At 36.0% G+C, this 19,387-nt stretch overlaps 1 protein-coding gene across 1 annotated transcript; it reads right to left on the reverse strand.

Moving 5' to 3' along the window:
* Positions 1 to 12,746: 12,746 nt before the first annotated feature.
* On the reverse strand, positions 12,747 to 18,287 carry LOC131675118 (uncharacterized). Its single transcript, XM_058953963.1, has 2 exons — positions 16,769 to 18,287; positions 12,747 to 16,471 (listed from the first exon to the last, which is right to left on the reverse strand). Exons 1-2 carry the CDS (start codon positions 18,285 to 18,287, stop codon positions 12,747 to 12,749), a joined length of 5,244 nt encoding a protein of 1,747 aa, XP_058809946.1.
* Between the last annotated feature and the right edge of the window lie 1,100 nt (positions 18,288 to 19,387).

A 19,387-nucleotide genomic window follows, 5' to 3' on the forward strand; every position in this document is an offset into this window, starting at 1 on the left:
AGAAAATTTATTACAATATATACAAATACCAAATCCATTTTCAAGCATTAATTTCAACTTACTGGTTGATAGTGGAGCTCAAATAAACATTATAAAAAGTAACCAAATACCAGCAAACGCCATACTAGATTCAGAGAAAATTGCACTATCAGGAATTACTGACAAAACAATAGAAACATTAGGACTAGTAAAAATAATCATCAATGGATTATTAGTCGATTTCCACGTTGCTCCAAAAGAATTTTCAATTCCTTACGATGGAATACTAGGAATACCTATTCTGAAAGAACACAAATTAAGACTAGACGAAGGTTACTTGGAAATAAATAATCGGAAAATACAACTCATATCAGTCCCTTTAAATACAAACAATTCAATTGCTATTAACGAAAAAAAAGAAAGGACAGCAACAAGAATAACAGAAGAACAAAAAACTTTTCTAAGTATAACTCTACAAAACATTAATAAAGAAAATAAAAAAGAATGTGAAAAAGAAAAAGACAAAAATTATACAGTACCTGAAAACAATTATAATTTACAACAAAATGATACAAAAATAATATACCCCACAATCACCGAACAAACGAACACTGCAACAGCAAATAAATTAAACAATGAAATAATTTCATCAGACAATACGAAACAGGATATAGAAACTTGTAAAGAGTCAACCAAAACATTCTTCCCTTCAAAAGGACTTACAAATTTAAAATTAGAATTAGAAAAAAATCCTTTACAAATAAAACTTTTGATTAACCATATAAATATGACAATGAATAATGACAATATATCCAACACAAATGACGAATTTATCGAAAATTATAACTATAAACAATTTATGTCTGTCATAAAAGAAAATACTGAAATAGAATTCTCTCCTGAAAACAACATACTAGAAGAAACTCAAACATACCAATATATTTCTTTCGATTTAGACAATTTTCCAGACAATATCGACCTAACGGAAAATACAGATTTCAATGTCAATGAAAATGAAATTTTTCATGCAGGCAGTATAAACTTCCTAGGAGAAGAACAAGAAGAATTAGAAAATAATCAATTAAACCACAAAGAAAAGGTCTTCGAAAAAATAAATTTAACTGACCTACAAGGAAATGATTATAAAAAAATGAAAAAATTGATTGAAAAAATTGAAGACATATTTTGGGTTGAAGGCGATAAATTAGGTACCTGCAACATAGAACAACATGAAATAAATTTAATTGACGATAAACCAGTCTATGTGAAACAATTCCCCTTACCACATAAATTACGAGACATCGCAATAGAAGAAGTGAAAAAACTAATATCTCAAAAACTAATCCAAAAATCAAAAAGTGCTTTTAATGCACCAACATGGATAGTTAAGAAGAAAAGCTTGGCAGATGGAAAAACCAGATGGCGATTAGTTATCGACTACAGAAAATTAAATGAAAAAACTGTTCCCGATCCATATTTAATTCCAAATATAACCGAAATGTTTGACCAACTAGGGAAAGCAAAATATTATCACGTCGTTGACCTAAAATCAGGCTTTCATCAAGTAAAAATGCATCCAAAAGATATTTTTAAAACAGCATTCAGTATACATCCTTTAGGACGATTTGAATTCCTTGTTTTACCATTTGGCCTAATAAATTCACCTAGAACATTTCAAAGAATACTAAACACAGTTCTAGGCGACCTAATTGCCAATACATGTTTTGTCTTTATTGACGATATAATTGTTTTCGGAGAAACAGTAGACGAAGTCAACGAAAGATTTTATACAGTAGCCCAAAATCTAAGAGAAGCTGGTCTAAAACTCGAACCTCAAAAATGTGACTGGTTAAAAACAGAAGTATCATTTTTAGGACACATTATAAGCGAATCGGGTATCAAACCAGACAAAAAAAAAATACAAGCCGTCGAAGCTTTCCCAACACCAAAAACTACAAAAAACGTAAGAGAATTCCTCGGACTCTGCAATTACTATAGACGTTTTGTTCCGAATTTCGCTGAAATAACAAAACCATTAACTATACTCTTACACAAAAATGTAAAATTTTTCTGGAAAATAGAACAACAACAAGTACTAGACAAATTAAAGAAATTACTATGTGAAGCTCCTATTCTACAATATCCAAAATTTAACAAACCCTACATCGTTAGAACAGATGCATCAAACCATAGCTTAGGCGCAGTACTATCTCAAGGAGAATTGGGACACGATAGACCCATCGCATACGCATCAAGAGTTCTAAGTAAAACAGAACAAAATTATATGACTTACGAAAGAGAAGCTCTGGGAATAATTTTCGCAATCAAAACATTCCGAACTTACTTATTCGGTAACAAATTTACTGTTGTAACGGATCACAAACCCCTACTATCATTAAAATCAGCCGATAACAATAGCAGAGTACAAAAATGGCGATTAAAATTAGTCGATTACGATTTCGACATAATTTACCGCCCGGGCAAAGAAAACGGCCCAGCTGACTGTTTATCAAGAAACCCTATAGAAGCTAAAATATATGTCACAACGCGAGCACAGAAAGCAAAATCAAAAAATGGAATAATACCAACTCAAACATTAAATAACAACGAGAAAATAAAAATTATGAATAACAAAAGAATTCAAGAAAAGAACAAAAGAAAACGTACACGCAAGTTCAGCAACACGAATAATAATCAAAACGAAAAAAATAAACACACTAACAAAAACAAAAATAATGACACGAATAGTGATAACATCGTTTACAGTAAAAATTCAATACAATTTCGAAACGACAACATAATTCACATAATATCCGAAAAACACAAAGAATTAGATGAAAACACTAACAGTATACTAATAAAAAAGAACCTAAAAATCAACGAAAACTTATCTATAAACGAAATAGATACATTAAACTATGGAAAAAAGAAAATATTTATTTTATGTCTAAACACTGCTACATCAGCAGAAACAAAAAAGCAAAATCTAACCGAACTGTTCGAAAATTTAAAACACCTTTTAATACAAAATAACATTTCAACAATAAGTATTTCAAAAAATATCAACATAATAAACATATGGTGGTCGGAAATAGAAGACATAATCAAAACAATCTTCAAAGAAAGCAACATTAAAATCATAGTTTGCATGAACCACATCGAATACATAAGCGATCTAGATCAAAGAAACGAACTATTTAAAATATATCACACTTCTAAACTCGGAGGTCATTCAGGAATAAACCGAACCTACAATAAAATTAAAGAAAAATATTGCTGGGAAAATTTAAAGAAAGACATACAAAAAAGAATTTCAATGTGCCAAGAATGCCAAAGAAACAAACTAAAACGAAAACCAACAAGACAACCGATGACTTTAACAGATACACCTTTCAAACCATTCGATAAAGTTGCCATGGACATAATGGGACCATTCGAGATTACAAAAAATAATAATCGATACATACTCTCAATTCAAGACCAACTTTCAAAATTTATTACTCTCACAGCGTTAAAAGATCAAACCGCGGAATCGGTAAGCGAAGCTTTTATAAAAAGATTCATTTGTATTTTCGGAACACCAAAAGTAGTATTAACCGACAAAGCTCAGAATTTTAAAAGTAAACTGCTAAAACAAATAGCAAAACGATTTCAATTCGAAAAAATCGAAACAACATCATTCTCACCACAATCCAACGGCTCTGTCGAGAGAGCTAACCATCCTCTCTGTGAATTCATCAAACAATTCACATCAAAAAAATGTGAATGGGATGAACTTTTAGAATTGGCACAATTTAATTATAACACCAGCATTCACACTGGTCATAATTTCACGCCACATGAACTTGTTTTTGCCTTTCCAGCCAAATTACCATCTAGCATACCGCTGAAAAAATCCGAACAATTACCAACATTTAACGGATACTTAGAAAATTTAATAAAAAACATGAACGAACTAGCACACATGGCTAGAGAAAACTTAATAATTTCAAAACAAAAATCAAAACAATACTATGACCGATTTATGAACCCTATAGAATTCAAAATCGGAGACAAAGTCTGGTTCATGAAAGAACCAAACCCGGGGAAATTGGAGAAAAATAAATACTTAGGACCGTTTGAAATACTAAAAATAACAGAAAAAGGCAGCGTTGTAATAAATTACAACGGGAAACCAAAAACAATTCATGCGAATAAATTAAGTCTAGTTAAACAAATAAATTAATATTCTTTTTATTTCAGAAAATACAATGGAACAATATTCACTAGTTATATTAATACTAATCACTCTCATTCAAACAAGCAAAGGGCTCATCGGATTTAACTGCGCTTCAACCAACCCAACCATTACAACATACTCCCTCGTGGACACCGGAGAATGTGACTTCCACGAAACAAAAATAAATTCAACACAATCTACAATAGAATTACTACAAAAAACCGAATTTAAATCGATAAAAATCATCCAATGTAAAATAGTAATACAACGTACAGTTTTTCATTGCGGCATGTTTAGCCATTTAGGCCCAACAGAAAACGCACTTCAAGAATACGTTTACGATATATCACACGATAATTGTAATAACATACACCAAACGGGTATTTTCAAATACGATAACGTACACATTATAACAGGACTAAAAATTAACTCTACAACATCCAAAGGATTAGACTTAGCAGGAAAAGTAGAGGGAAAATCTTGCTCAGGAGCAACCTATGCCGATAATTTCGGAACATGGAGTAACGTTTTTGTACAAGGTCTTATAAGAATAACTCTATGGGAAAGTTACGCAGCAGTTAGATTAGAAAACGACAAAATCAAATTAAATTCAGGTACGGTATGCAAATTTTCAGACCAACACTGTATTGATATGGAAGGAGGCCACACTTTTTGGCCATTATTACCACGCGAAAATTGCTTTAAAAATCAATATGATATTTTATATAGAGGCTCGGTCACTAAAATAACCTCACCTAACCAAGAAACAATATTTAGCCTAAATACAGAAGAAATATCTTTTGCATTGTCAACTAGAGGGAATATAAGTTTTTGTAATAGAATCCTAACAAAAACCGAACACCCAAAACTCTTTGTATATGAAAAGTCTAACATCAATGTACTATATGACAATGACATTCGGACAAAACAAGGGATACTTAATTATGATTTATTCACATATTTTAATAGTAAATTCGTGTATGTAGAGAAACATTTTAGGTTAGAAACAAAAAACCTTTACTTAAATATTTTAAAACAAAAATGTGAACTGGACAGAAAATTCCTATACAATTCCCTATCCATTGCATCCATTGCACCTGACGAATTTGCATATAGCCTCATGGAGAAGCCTGGGTACATAGCTCGGCTGGCAGGGGAAGCCGTACATATCATACAATGTACGCCAACTGAAGTCCAACTACTTCACACAGACAGATGTTTTGTACAACTTCCAGTAAAATCAAAAAACGAAACATACTACCTCACACCAAAGACACACATCTTACTGAAAACAGGAACAGAAATAAACTGCAATGCAATCATCCCCCAATACTACAAAATTGGAAATCAATGGATAAATCTTACACCAACACCAAGAAAAGCAACTAACGCAGTTTTGACATTGAAACCAAATACTACAATAACATGGCAACCGACCGAACTAGAGTCATTAGCAACCAGTGGCATTTATTCTCAAGAAGATCTGCAACAGTTACAGGACCATATACTCTTTCCTATGGAGAAAACAGCACTCCTCAACGTAATTGCAAGAGGTATGCAAGGCGACGAAAGTATGCAAGGAGGACTAATATCAAACTTGATATTCACTGAAAAAACTCTAACCGATCTAGCAGAAAACCTCTGGACCAAAACCATCAATAAACTCACTAAATTCGGCTCTATAAGTTCCGCCATTATAATGAGTATTATCATATTTCAATGCGTCAAAAGCGTGTTTAACGTGATAATCAGAGGATATACGTTGCATTCAATATATGGATTTTCAACATATTTGCTAGCAGCAGTGTTCAGCTCTATCACACACTTACTGATAGCGTTAAACAAACCACTCGCCAAACAAAAATACAAAGACACAACGAAAAGTAAGGAATATGAATTGCAGCAAATAGTGATTGACCACCCAGAAACCACCATACAAAAATCACCACCCCTATATCTCCAAACCATACACAAAGAACCACCAAAAATCATACCTGCTGCACCAATTCCAAACAAAATTTCCAAAACAAACAAATATGATACTCCAATCTTCACATTAGACTTGCATTAATAATAATCACAAATTTATATAAATAAAGACCCTAAAATGGAACTCTACTGCACCGTTATACAAAAAATTATCATTTTCAGAATATAATTACTATTAGTTTTAAGATAAAATTTATAACCAAGTAAGACCTCAAATTGATATAAACTTAACTATTTCTTTCTTTTACGTTGATATCGCATCGATATGCAACTATCTAGCCACGGAGGTGTTACGTCCTGAGACGTAAAATTAAATCATTTTGAGGTCAACGAGAATCATGCGAATTGAAAGTAGCAAAACAAGCACAAAATGTATTTCACCTACTTTTTTTATTTTACGAAACGCAAAAATTAATAAATCAAATTCAGCAGAAAACTCAATTGAGAAATTGAAACATCAACTTGATTACTCGACAACTAAATGTAAGTCACGTAAGCCAATATATAAAACAGCGTCTCAATTTTTCAGTCAGTTGATTCGCGACTCGCGACAATTCTACTGTACCACTTGACTCTGCCACTCATTGAGTGAAATCCAATTATTAAATAAAGTGTTATTAAATATTATTAAATAAAGTGTATCAAATTCATTTCTATAATTTCCATACGAAATATTCTCAATAATAAAGAAACCAATTTAAGAAGAAAATAATATAAAGGAACAAGGAGTAAGATAATAATTTATCAACATCTTCAACAATATATATATAACCCAGGTAAGTCCTGCCATTACACATATTATACTATAATCATACCGTGATAAAATAAATTTTACTCATACTAAACTAATACATGTCACGGCTACGGAGTCGCGACATAACAGTATAAATAGGCCTACCTTTGCACAGGCTAGCATTCACTTCTACCCTTGCAAGGTGAGCGCATGAGTCTGAATAAACTTGGCTAATACCTAAGTTCTTTCTCTCATTGTGATTAACTGAGCAAGACTGTTCCTTCCTTATAATTCGAGCTCGACTTATAGAACATCTCGCGCTATAAGAAACTTGGGCCGAATTATATCCTATCCAAGAAAGACTTTAGCTCTGCTTATGGGACAATTCGCACCATAAGAAATTAGGGCATTGTCTGACTTTCCTTAAACATTGTACTTATTTATATATATTTGATTTATTTATTATTATTAGAATACATTTGATTTATCTATTTATTGTATTGACAAGTAGAGTAAAATTATTGGAAACAAATTCTTACTCTTTAGCTAGATACGAGAGTTCGAATTATTATTATTTATAAGTGATACGAACATCACATTTGGCGACCGTGACAAGACTCTTGTTACGTTAGTTAGTGTTAAGTATTTGTTATTAATTTGTTATTAGTTTGTAATTATATTTTACGTTTTTATTAATTATGCTAAAAAAGAACAAACAGGTTCGAACATTACTATGTAAAAATGCGTCACTAGAAAAAGAATTGAGTGAACTACGTACTTTGTATATGGAACTTGCAAATTCGTTTGTTAATTTAGGTAATAATTATAAGAAAGATAGGAGATGATTTGATACTAGTTTAAGAAATATAAGTTCTGATTTGAATCATTTAGCTGATACAGTAGAGCATATATTGGCATCTAGACCAGCTCCTGGCGCATAATTTGTATTATTATTTATATAATAAATTTGATAATTAGAATATACAACTTGAATTTGTTTAATTCTTTGTCAAATCTTATATATTATTAAAATTAATTGATTAATGTTATCTATACATTATTTATTATTGGTGTTGAATTAATTTTATACTTTGGATTTTTTTGAGTTGATATTACAATGTCGAACGAAAAACGTCCAATGTATAATTCTACTGAGTGTGCTACCGAAACAATTCTAAACGAACTTAGTGAATCACAAATTGGTGAAGAATTAACCGTGCAGCAAAAAAGAACGCACGAATGGGAAAGAGCTGTAGTAGATGAATTAAAGACATTTCATACTTATCAGTTTAAGTTGCAAAATGATTTTGAAACAATTTGTGAAACTATTAACAATTTGAGCAATAAAGTTGATAGATTGACTAATAAAATAATTGAACAATGTTAAATGTATTAGAAAATGCAAATATCTGCTTTATCGATATAAGTTAATTATTTATGTGTCTGCTAAAGGGCACTGATAAGTTACGCTTTTGGACTGCGTGTCACACACTATGTCTCGAGCCGCTGATGAGTGCGCCTCGTGCTTTAGCGTTCGTCCTATACACGCGTAGATTAACTCTTTTAATTTTGTTGAAACTTCCAACTCTAATAAATCATTCCACGATACGATTGACTATCTTTTCTTAAAATAACAAACAAGATCAAATAATTAAGAATTTAGAATCAAATTTAGAAAAATCAAATGAAATTATTTCTATTTTAAAAGATAGATGTGAAGATAATTTCAATGATATTATTCGAGCGAAAAATAATGTTACCATGGAAATGAATGAAACATTTTCAGTACTTCGTGAGAATATTGATAAAATTAAGAATAATGATCAAAATAGATCTATTGTTAATGAAACTATTATTGAAACAGTTAAGCAACCTGCTTTAACGTGTCCAGTTTTTGACGATAGTTATAAATATCGACCAGTAAAGTATTTAAACACTGCTCAATTGTTATGTTTGTTATCTTAATCTATGACGGGAGTAAATTCTTCTTGGTATGACTTAGTACAGCGTGAAATTAGAAATTTTGAAGATTTTGAAATATTATTTAAAGAGAAATTTTGGAACACTGAAATACGTAGAAATATTACTCGCGAAAATATTTTGGTGGAAAATTATCACGTTGTAATTATGCTATACGTAAAATTAATTTAGTTTTTGATATAAATTAAAATTTAGACGAAGAAGAATTAATAGATAAATTGTCTCGACATTTTGATAAAGATGTACGTTTATTAGTTCAAGCTAGACATATAAAAAAGATATTAGAATTTATTAAAGTTTTATCGTCTTTGGATAATGATGATTATATTAGTTTACGTCATACTCAAAAAGATAGTGGCGAAGAACAACAAATTAATAGCATAACAATTGAAAATAGTAAGTTGAATAATAAGAACAATAAATTAAATAAAAATAGAAATATTTCAAAACCGATTTTACAAGATGTACCAAGTACTTCTTCGGGAAACGAGTAAATGTTGCTTCTCGCACTGAGAAATAAAATTAGTTGATTTAACAAGATTCTGTCTGTTGTAATGGAGTAACAGAGAATCAATTGTTAAATTAAGAATAGCGAAATATTGGTTTGACGTCGACTCTGTCTGTTAATTTGATACCGTAAGATTATTGGATTGACTAAAGCTATGTCATTGGTTAAATAGACGCGGTTGTTCGATCAAGGACATCCACTATACTAATTTTACATACTGTATGGTGTTAAATTGATTATATGAGCTTGCAGAATGAAATACTTACAGTAGCTAACCCAACCTAAGATTTTGTTGACTCATTCGGAATACTGCGATCGAATCAACGATATATTATAAATCGAATCAATGATATTAACGAAAATTTTTTTGAAAAAATTGTGCTTCTTTCACGTAGAGAAATAGGCTTATATCTTCAATCAATTATACACGTGACTTTTAAAATCGGATGTCATATTATTATCAGAGACGTTGCAGGTACACATATACATACATATACATATTTATACATTATATTGAAGCTTAACAAATTCCGCACGGAAGTCGCTATATACAATTTATTATACGCAGTGATGGTGACAAACCCACATGTTTCGCTTTGGTTTGATTATTATATCCGTTTAAAACTGTCCTTATATACTAATGCTAAGAATTTCCAACCGCTTGCGTAAATCGTAGCCATCTAGCGACCTTGTATTGAAAAATTGCCATTAGCGGATTTTTTCATATGCGGATATTTAAAATTTCGGATTAATTAGTAAATAAAAATGTGATACTTATGTAATTTTTAACGATCTTTATTGAATTCAATGTTAAATTATACATCAAAAGATACATAGCATTTAGAGTCACTTAATTTCTGATAATTATAAACAGTTTTGATAGTTTTAAGCGATATATAATTATATTCATCAACACATTCGATTTGGTAAGCACACAAATGACGAGAATAGTTTATAATAGTTAGTTTTTGGTACAATAATATTATGTCATTCAACTCTCTATCATACAAAACATTCAATACTTTTCCAAATTCTACAGATTGATCATGAATATTTGTTACTATAACAGAATTTTCTGAATATTTTATCCCATCTACTGAGATCCACGAGATAGCAACGAATTTATCAATGATATTTTTGGATAATTTTTTTCTAAATAACGAATAATTACTTAAAAAAATTACACTTGAAAATAAGTCTTTACCTAATACAACAGTTCTTTGGAAGCCTTTGCTAATGAAAAATCTATAATTCAGTTCTTGTTAATTTCTTATTGCTAAAGATTTAGCTGAATTCAACCTAGACGTTGTAGCTTTAGCTATATTTTTTAGAGGTCTGTGTTTTCCCTCGAATCTCATACAAGAGAATTGTCGAGGTAAACCTAACCGTTTGATCATTGTTACATAATGAATCAAATGATGATACTTAGGTTTTAATGTACCATTTAAAATCTTACAGTACATTGAATGGTGATTAATAATTTCTTTTTTAAGTTCTAAAATAGTTTTTTCAGTCAATACAGGAGCAAATATTAAATATGTTATTTTTCTTAATGATAGATACAAATTCCACACTTTATTTTTTTGTGGAATCAAATCACCAATTATAAATGTAAGGTTGAAAATCAAAAACTTCATCTCAGAAGCCGTGATTGTAACGCATTTTTTCTTTATATGATCAATATTTAATGATATTAAAACATTGGACGCATTATGATTACAGTAGTTTTCTATTTTTTTTTGTAGTACACTAAAAGTAAACAATTTTTCGTTAAATATGAAGTTATTAATAATTTCACCAATAACGTATCTGCATACACCTTCAAGCAAATCATGCATTGGGTCAAAAGATACACATGTAAATATGTCGAATCCTGGTATATCATTGAAAATACAATCGTTTTTCACGCCGTATGATTTCGTATTGACATCGACCGCATGTTTTTGCGTGCAACGCATCAGTTCTATTTTTTCCTTTGTAGCCGTTTGGCATTCTGTTCTATCCATGTAACATACTCGACATGGGAAATTAGAGTTGAAACTCTCATTAAATCCTAATAATGTGTGTAACTCTAAGTTGTCCCCACTTAAATTGAATATGTCGAAAAAAACAGTTATCTTTTCACCACTTATAGTTATATTAACACCATTTTTTTGTAAGTCTAGAAATTGTTCTACAATAGGATAAAACAATTTTGAGTGCTTAATATATTTTTTATACTCTGACTTATATATTTGTAGAAGAAATATATTCTCTAGTTGACGAGAGTATTCAGGTGGTATCGCAGATATGCTACAGTAAATACTGTAAGGATTGAGGATTGAGCAGGAACCACAGTTTTTTTTTTTTTTATTTACAATGAAATTAACACAACACTAGAACCAAAGTTTATTTATAGTTCGCAATAAAACTTAAAGATACCGCACCAGAGAATCAAAATGTCACAAGGTTGAATTTTAATACATTGTGATTGAACCACGATTGAAGAAAAAAGAAGAGAGAGCCTGGTGAGACACTCTGCGCTCCCTTTTAAATACCTTCGTTGCTATGGAAATAACATTCGTTGTTATATATAAAACAATTTATCGTGCATTTACGCTGTCAATTTTTAATAAACAAATGCGCATGTATTCACGACACTAATCGTTCTTCAAATTTAATCAATAAAATTTTCATGGTTCCGTTTTTGTCGCATATTGCCCTTCTTTTAATTTTTTCATAATCTTGATTTCTCTCTTTTTCGTAAATTTCCCGCAATTTTGGGCCTTTTCGTATCACGCCTTCTCGACTCGCCCTCACGACCTTATCTCTCTCTCCGTTCTCCCCTCTCCTCTTGCCTGCACCCCCGCTCGCCAGCCTACCGGACCGAAGGTTGATTTAGCCAGGTTTTCCTCGCTAGCCTCCCTTCCCCGTTGAATTTGCTCACGATACGAGGGCTTATCCCTCGTAAGGCCTGCAGCCTCCGAGAGCATTTCTCGGAGCTGATATGACGGCTTCACGGCGACGTTTCTGCGGAATGCGCAAACGTCCACGTCTATGGGTCGAGCTAGTGCTGAGCAAGTGGATAGTGAATCATTTCGAGAAGATAGGCGTGAATAGGCGTATCGTTACAAATTTTTGATCGTAGTCGCTACATTTTTCTTTTCTTTTCGCGTATAAATTTTTACGAGCGTATTACAAATATGAAGATGAAGCTATGCCAAGTGTTTAGGCCCAGGGATGGTTCCTGGTGTATGTTTCACGCGCGTTTTTTTTTTTTTTTTTTTTTTTGAAATAGTGTAGTGTGCGCCGCTTACGTTTTTAACAATCTCCTCCCAGTCTAAGAATTATTTGAAATTTTAGACTCCCTGTAAAGGACTAAATATTTTTACTAATTTGTTGACAGGTCGAACGAAATCTTTCTTTCCGGCGCGCACTTTTACGATTCTAACTACTTGATCGGAGGTGTTTCGGTAGATTTCCACAACCTTTCCTTTTTTCCAAGTGTTTCGCGGCGCTTGATAGTCTGTGATCAAGACAATGTCGCCAACTTTTAACGCTGGAACTGAAGTATTCCATTTTTGGCGCGGAAGTAAAGTGGGCAGATACTCGCGCAGCCATCTTTTCCAAAAACCGTTCGCGAGATGTTGCGCGATTTCGTAGGTTTTACGCGGATTTAAAGTTTCTGCTTCATATCTGTCTATTTGCACGTGTCCGGATGACGAGCCGAAAAGAAAATGATTAGGCGTTAGCGCCTCCTCATCCTGCGGGTCTACTGACACATGTGTCATAGGACGCGAGTTAACCATATGCTCTATTTCTATGAGGAGAGTCACGAGTACTTCTTCCGACGGCGCGTGCTCGTTAAGCGCGTGTTTTAGGGCAACTTTTACCGATCTAATGAGGCGTTCCCACGCTCCCCCCATGTGAGGAGCATCAGGCGGATTGAAGTGCCATTTAATTCGGCGCGATTCCGCAAACTGTTTTTGCTTCCGTATGTCTAAGCTTTTAATTTCCTCCGCTAATTCTTTATTTGCCCTTACGAAATTGGTGCCATTATCGCTATAGATTTCCCGCGGGCACCCCCTCCTGCCCCCCAATCTCTGAATAGCCATGATAGTTGAGCTCGCGTTCAAAGTATGTGCTATTTCTACATGTATTGCTCGCGTCGTCATACATGTAAAGAGCACACCCCACCTCTTCTCGCGGCGACGCCCAATTTTCACCTCCATGGGACCGAAATAGTCGATTCCACAGTGAGTAAAGGGCCTAAGACCACTGGCTAAACGACAAGTAGGTAAGTCGGCCATCGGAGGGTTCATAGGTTTCGCTCGGCGTAAACGGCACGTGACGCAATTTTTTGCGAGCCATCGTAGTCTCGTGCGCAAACCAACAATATAGAATTGTTGGCGCAGTTCGTTGATGACGTTTTCGTTGTTCGCATGATCGAACTTACGATGGAATTCGGCTATTAAAAGTTTCGTGGCATAATGCTTAGCGTCTAAGATTATTGGTTGATTTTGAAAGTGCGTGGAACAGAATTTTGAGACCCGACCTCTCGCGCGTAGCAAACCGTGCTTGTCAATGTAAGGCTGTATGTTTATTAATTTACTACCTCGATGTAACTCTTTCCCTTTCTGAAGTGTCTCAAGTTCTCGTGGAAAGTGTGCAGACTGAATTAAACGAAACCACGTTTTTTCAGCTTCGAATATTGCCTCTAAACCATTTTTTGTCGATTCGTTTGCGTTTTGTGGTGACGAGTTGTGCGTTCTAGTTTTACTACGTCTATTTGTCTGAACGCGTTTCTCGCGAGATTTTTGTTTCCAGATAAAGAAGAACTTTCTTACACTCTGCATTGTTCTTACTATTCTCGACCAGCCTAATATCCTTAGTTCGAGCGGAACTTCCCATTTAGTAGGTTCGGTAATGAAAGTCGCACCTATATATGCTTTGCGCGATTCTTGTTCGTCTATTTTTTGTTTTTTACACGCTTGCAAGGCTTTCTCTTTTGGCCATGATTCAGGCCGCTCGCGCAAGAATTCGGGGCCGATAAACCAACGATCCTCCGAAAGCATTGGCTTGTTTGATTGTCTTGTTGCGTCGTCTGCGGGGTTCAATTTCGTTGGGACCCAACGCCATTCTGAGACTTTGCTCAACTCGCCTATTTGGCCCAACCTATTGGCCACAAATACCTGCTTTTCTCGCGGCTCCCCACGAATCCAGTGTAACACTGTCGAAGAGTCGGACCAAAAAACTCGCTTCCCTATTTTAATGTCTAACTCTTGTTCTATGGTGGCCGCGATCTTTGTGCCTAACAGAGCCGCCTGTAATTCTAACCGCGGGATTGTCATGGGCTTCTTTGGTGCGACTCGTGCCTTTGCCATCACGAGTGATAATTGAACATCCCCATTATTTGTTTCTATCCTAAGATACGCGACTGTCGCATAAGCTTTCGTGCTTGCGTCGGTGAAGGTGTGTAGTTGTGTTTGCGCGTCGATTTTTCTGAATCTCAAATAACGCGATATTTTACAGACTTGCATTCGCGGAAGGTTTCTTAACCATATGAGCCAAAACTCGAACTCGTCGTCACGAATGCGCTCATCCCAACCGACGGCACTACGCCAAACATCTTGCAGGATCAACTTGGCTTGAATGGTGAATGGTGATATTATTCCCAAAGGATCATACACTGACATCACTATACTGCTGACTTCCCGTTTGGTTGGTATAGCATCACCTCTTAATAGTTCTGCACGAATTTTCTCAAGGCCTACATTAAAGCTAAATGTATCTTCCATCCGATCCCAGTAAAGACCTAATACGCGTTCGTCGTTGTTGCATAAGTTTGTTCGGGCAAGTTTGCTTTTGTAATCGTCGTGTACGTCGTTGATGACGTTCGGATCGTTGGACGCCCAACCGTGCATATTAAAGTTTGCTTCGCGGTTGATGGCAATTACGTTGCGGACACGTTCTCGCATTTCTTCGGCTGACTTCCCCGATGCGAGATAGTCATCCATATAGCTGTTCTTTATTATGCTGCGCACGGCTTCGGGTTTTTCGAGAGCGAAACGTTCGGCGTTTTTGTTTTTGACATAGATTGCGCTGCACGGTGACGATTTTGAACCGAAAATCAAGCTTACATTTTCCCAAACACTTGGCTCACAACTACGGTTTGCCCCTCGCCATAAAAAACGCTGTGCCCCTCGATCACGCTCTATCAACTTGATCCGCAGATACATGTCCTTTATATCTGCTTTTACAGCGATCGCGTGTTGACGAAACCTAAGCAAGACGCCGACCAACGATTCGAGTAGACCGGGGCCAGTCTCGAGTAAGTCGTTCATGGATACCCCCCCAGTTCGCGCGGCTGCGTCAAATATTAAGCGTACTTTATCGGGTTTGTTTGGGTTCTCAACCCCAAAATGCGGCACAAACCATACTCGCGGTCGCCTCACGTTCTCTTTGACCTTTTCGACGTAGCCGTTCTCAATTAACCTCTCCATTTCTTTGTAATAGCGCGTGGCGAAAGACGGGTTATTATCTAATTTGCGCTCTAACGAATAAAGACGACGCAGTGCAGTTGCTCTGCTATTTAATTCCGGCATCAGTCCCTCTTTCCATAATAAGCCCGTTTCCCATTCGCTTCCCGTTTTCCTAGTCGTCGCTTCTAAGATCGCTATGGCTCGCTCATTTTTATCTTGAGATGGTTTCGCTTGTTCTATACCGAGACTTTCATATTCTAAATACCTATGTACTATATTGTCTAGTTCAAATAACCGTTCTTGATCACAGAGTTTCACATCATTTTTCGTAAAACAAGAAAAATGCACTAGTACATCGCTTCTTAGTGATTTTTCCTCGATGTAACCGTGTAGCGACCAACCTAAATGCGTGTGAGAAATCACGAATCCGGTGTTCTCGACCCGTAATACTTCGTCGCACTCGATTAGCGGCCAGTTGTTTTGTCCTATGATAATGCCCAATCTAACATTCTCAAACGGATGAAGTTCGATGTCAAGTATTCTCTTTACGCGCTGTACGACTTCTATAGACAAAGATTGCCGCGGTAGTTCCAAGCGAGGAACTATAATTGCGTGTTCAATTTTCTATACACCGAAAGGTCCACTCACGGCGAAACTAGTTCTTTGACATTTTACACTATCTGCACTACTGTATAATCCGTGTAAATTTATTTCGATCGTTTTTCCATCAATTCCTGCGCGACGCGCAAGCTCTGAATCACATAACGTAATTGTTGATCCCCCGTCTAGTAAGGCGTACGTTGCGACCGCTTCCTTCGAACCTTTAATGCTTAATGGTACTATGCGCAAAAGGCCCTTTCTCCCGCCTAGTCAGTCTTTTTTGTCGGTCGAATCAATGCCTTGCGTGTGATCTCTAAGTTTGTCGCGTCCCTGGCGACTACTCGGATGTTCCTTTCGCTCATTATCGCGACCTTTCTTATCGTCCGAATAGTTTCGATTTTTATCGTTCCTAAAGGTGTGTAAACGAGTGTGGTGATTCTTTTGACAGATATCACATATAATTCTCGATTGACATTGCTCACGCCGGTGACCTGTACCCAAACACTTAAAGCAGAGCTTCATACGCTTGATAAAGGACCAGCGGCGATTGCTGGTTTCTTTTTGAAATTTTTCACAAGCGCTTATGTCATGGTTGCTACGATCACAAAACTGACATCTGCACTGTATTTTGTCGTTGCTGCTTTCAACAGCACCATTGATTGTTGTGCATACTACCCCGGATCGCGTAGTTTTCGCATGTTTTCTCGCACCGCTTTCATTCCCGCTTTTCGAAGATGCCATTTCAATGTCAAAAATTCCCGCACGCATGGCCATATCCGATTCTTTTGATAAAAACATTGTTAATTTCTGTAGTAACGACGCATCAGCAGGCAAATTCATTGCACTGTCCACGTATCGATAGTATGTAGACTTCATGTCCTCGGGAATTTTATTCACAACGCTCATTAGTAGATCGATGCTACTTAAATATTCACTCATATTTAACGCCTGAAGGGCCTCGACGCCGCTTTTTAATTGAGTCGCAAACACTGATAAATTGCTTTTTCCGGATTTCAGGCATGGTAACGAGTGAAGATCTTTTACAATGTCTTTCGCGATTAAAAATTTATTCCCGAAGTGTTTCTTTAGCTCGTCGACAACTACGGTTGGGCTATCGGTGATAGACAGCAGTGTCTTTACAAGTTTTCTAGCCTCTCCCGACAATGCCTTTTCTAAACGCGATATGTTGCGACGAGCGCTAAACAAGTCTGCCGTTTCCTCGTAGGTTTTATAAAAATGCAGCCACTGCAATGGTCTGCCTGAGAACTCGGGTAATTTCCTGTCAACTTCGTGTTGCTCCGACGTACGCAAAAAATTCCTGATCGACGCGCCTTCGCGAATCACATTCATCGTTTCGATTAAAGTTTCGGACAAAAGAAGCATCGCATTTTCTACGGGAGTCTCACGTGTAATTGACGCATTGTTCAGCGTGGTACCTGCATTGTAGTTGTTCGATCCGCCGGTGCTGTTGACGTTGATGTCTTGGGGGTGTTGCTGCCTTCGAGGAGTTGATGTAGCCGGAGTTGGTTCGATGATGTTTACCTCTGCCTCTAGTGGGTAAACAGGATTTGGACGTCGTCTTTCACTGGGTAGTGCAGCATCTTGCCGCTGCTGCTGTTGTTGAAATCTCGGTGTTCTTGGTTCTCGCTGCCTTTGTCGTGTAACTCTGCGGGCAGGGGTAGCTTCTGGTTCTGGTTCTGGTATCACGACGGCCTCGATGACTTGATTGAGATTTTCTTCGATAATCTCAGCGCGGCGCCGTCTTTTTTGTTGGTTGCTCCGTGTTGCTGCTGCCGCTTGGCGTTTCCTCGGTGCCATCGTGGAAACGAGGTGAACGTGGTTACGGATCCTGAGCTGAATAGAACTGTCCTGCTCAAAATTTATCGAGGATCCTCACCCGGGGCACCAATTGTAAGGGTTGAGGATTGAGCAGGAACCACAGTTTTTTTTTTTTTTTTTTATTTACAATGAAATTAACACAACACTAGAACCAAAGTTTATTTATAGTTCGCAATAAAACTTAAAGATACCGCACCAGAGAATCAAAATGTCACAAGGTTGAATTTTAATACATTGTGATTGAACCACGATTGAAGAAAAAAGAAGAGAGAGCCTGGTGAGACACTCTGCGCTCCCTTTTAAATACCTTCGTTGCTATGGAAATAACATTCGTTGTTATATATAAAACAATTTATCGTGCATTTACGCTGTCAATTTTTAATAAACAAATGCGCATGTATTCACGACACTAATCGTTCTTCAAATTTAATCAATAAAATTTTCATGGTTCCGTTTTTGTCGCATATTGCCCTTCTTTTAATTTTTTCATAATCTTGATTTCTCTCTTTTTCGTAAATTTCCCGCAATTTTGGGCCTTTTCGTATCACGCCTTCTCGACTCGCCCTCACGACCTTATCTCTCTCTCCGTTCTCCCCTCTCCTCTTGCCTGCACCCCCGCTCGCCAGCCTACCGGACCGAAGGTTGATTTAGCCAGGTTTTCCTCGCTAGCCTCCCTTCCCCGTTGAATTTGCTCACGATACGAGGGCTTATCCCTCGTAAGGCCTGCAGCCTCCGAGAGCATTTCTCGGAGCTGATATGACGGCTTCACGGCGACGTTTCTGCGGAATGCGCAAACGTCCACGTCTATGGGTCGAGCTAGTGCTGAGCAAGTGGATAGTGAATCATTTCGAGAAGATAGGCGTGAATAGGCGTATCGTTACAAATTTTTGATCGTAGTCGCTACATTTTTCTTTTCTTTTCGCGTATAAATTTTTACGAGCGTATTACAAATATGAAGATGAAGCTATGCCAAGTGTTTAGGCCCAGGGATGGTTCCTGGTGCATGTTTCACGCGCGTTTTTTTTTTTTTTTTTTTTGAAATAGTGTAGTGTGCGCCGCTTACGTTTTTAACAAATACA

This window comes from Phymastichus coffea, unplaced genomic scaffold, assembly GCF_024137745.1.
Source record: "Phymastichus coffea isolate CEN01 unplaced genomic scaffold, Cenicafe_Pcof_1.1 PCOF00016, whole genome shotgun sequence".
NCBI lineage: Eukaryota > Metazoa > Arthropoda > Insecta > Hymenoptera > Eulophidae > Phymastichus > Phymastichus coffea.

Excerpts from the sequence above, each read along its gene's own strand:
- LOC131675118 (XM_058953963.1), bottom strand. The coding sequence starts at position 18,287 with ATGGCACCGAGGAAACGCCAAGCGGCAGCAGCAACACGGAGCAACCAA. Across the intron at positions 16,472-16,768 it reads ACTTAGAGATCACACGCAAG|TTCCTCGCTTGGAACTACCG; the intron begins GCATTGATTCGA and ends ACGCAATTATAG.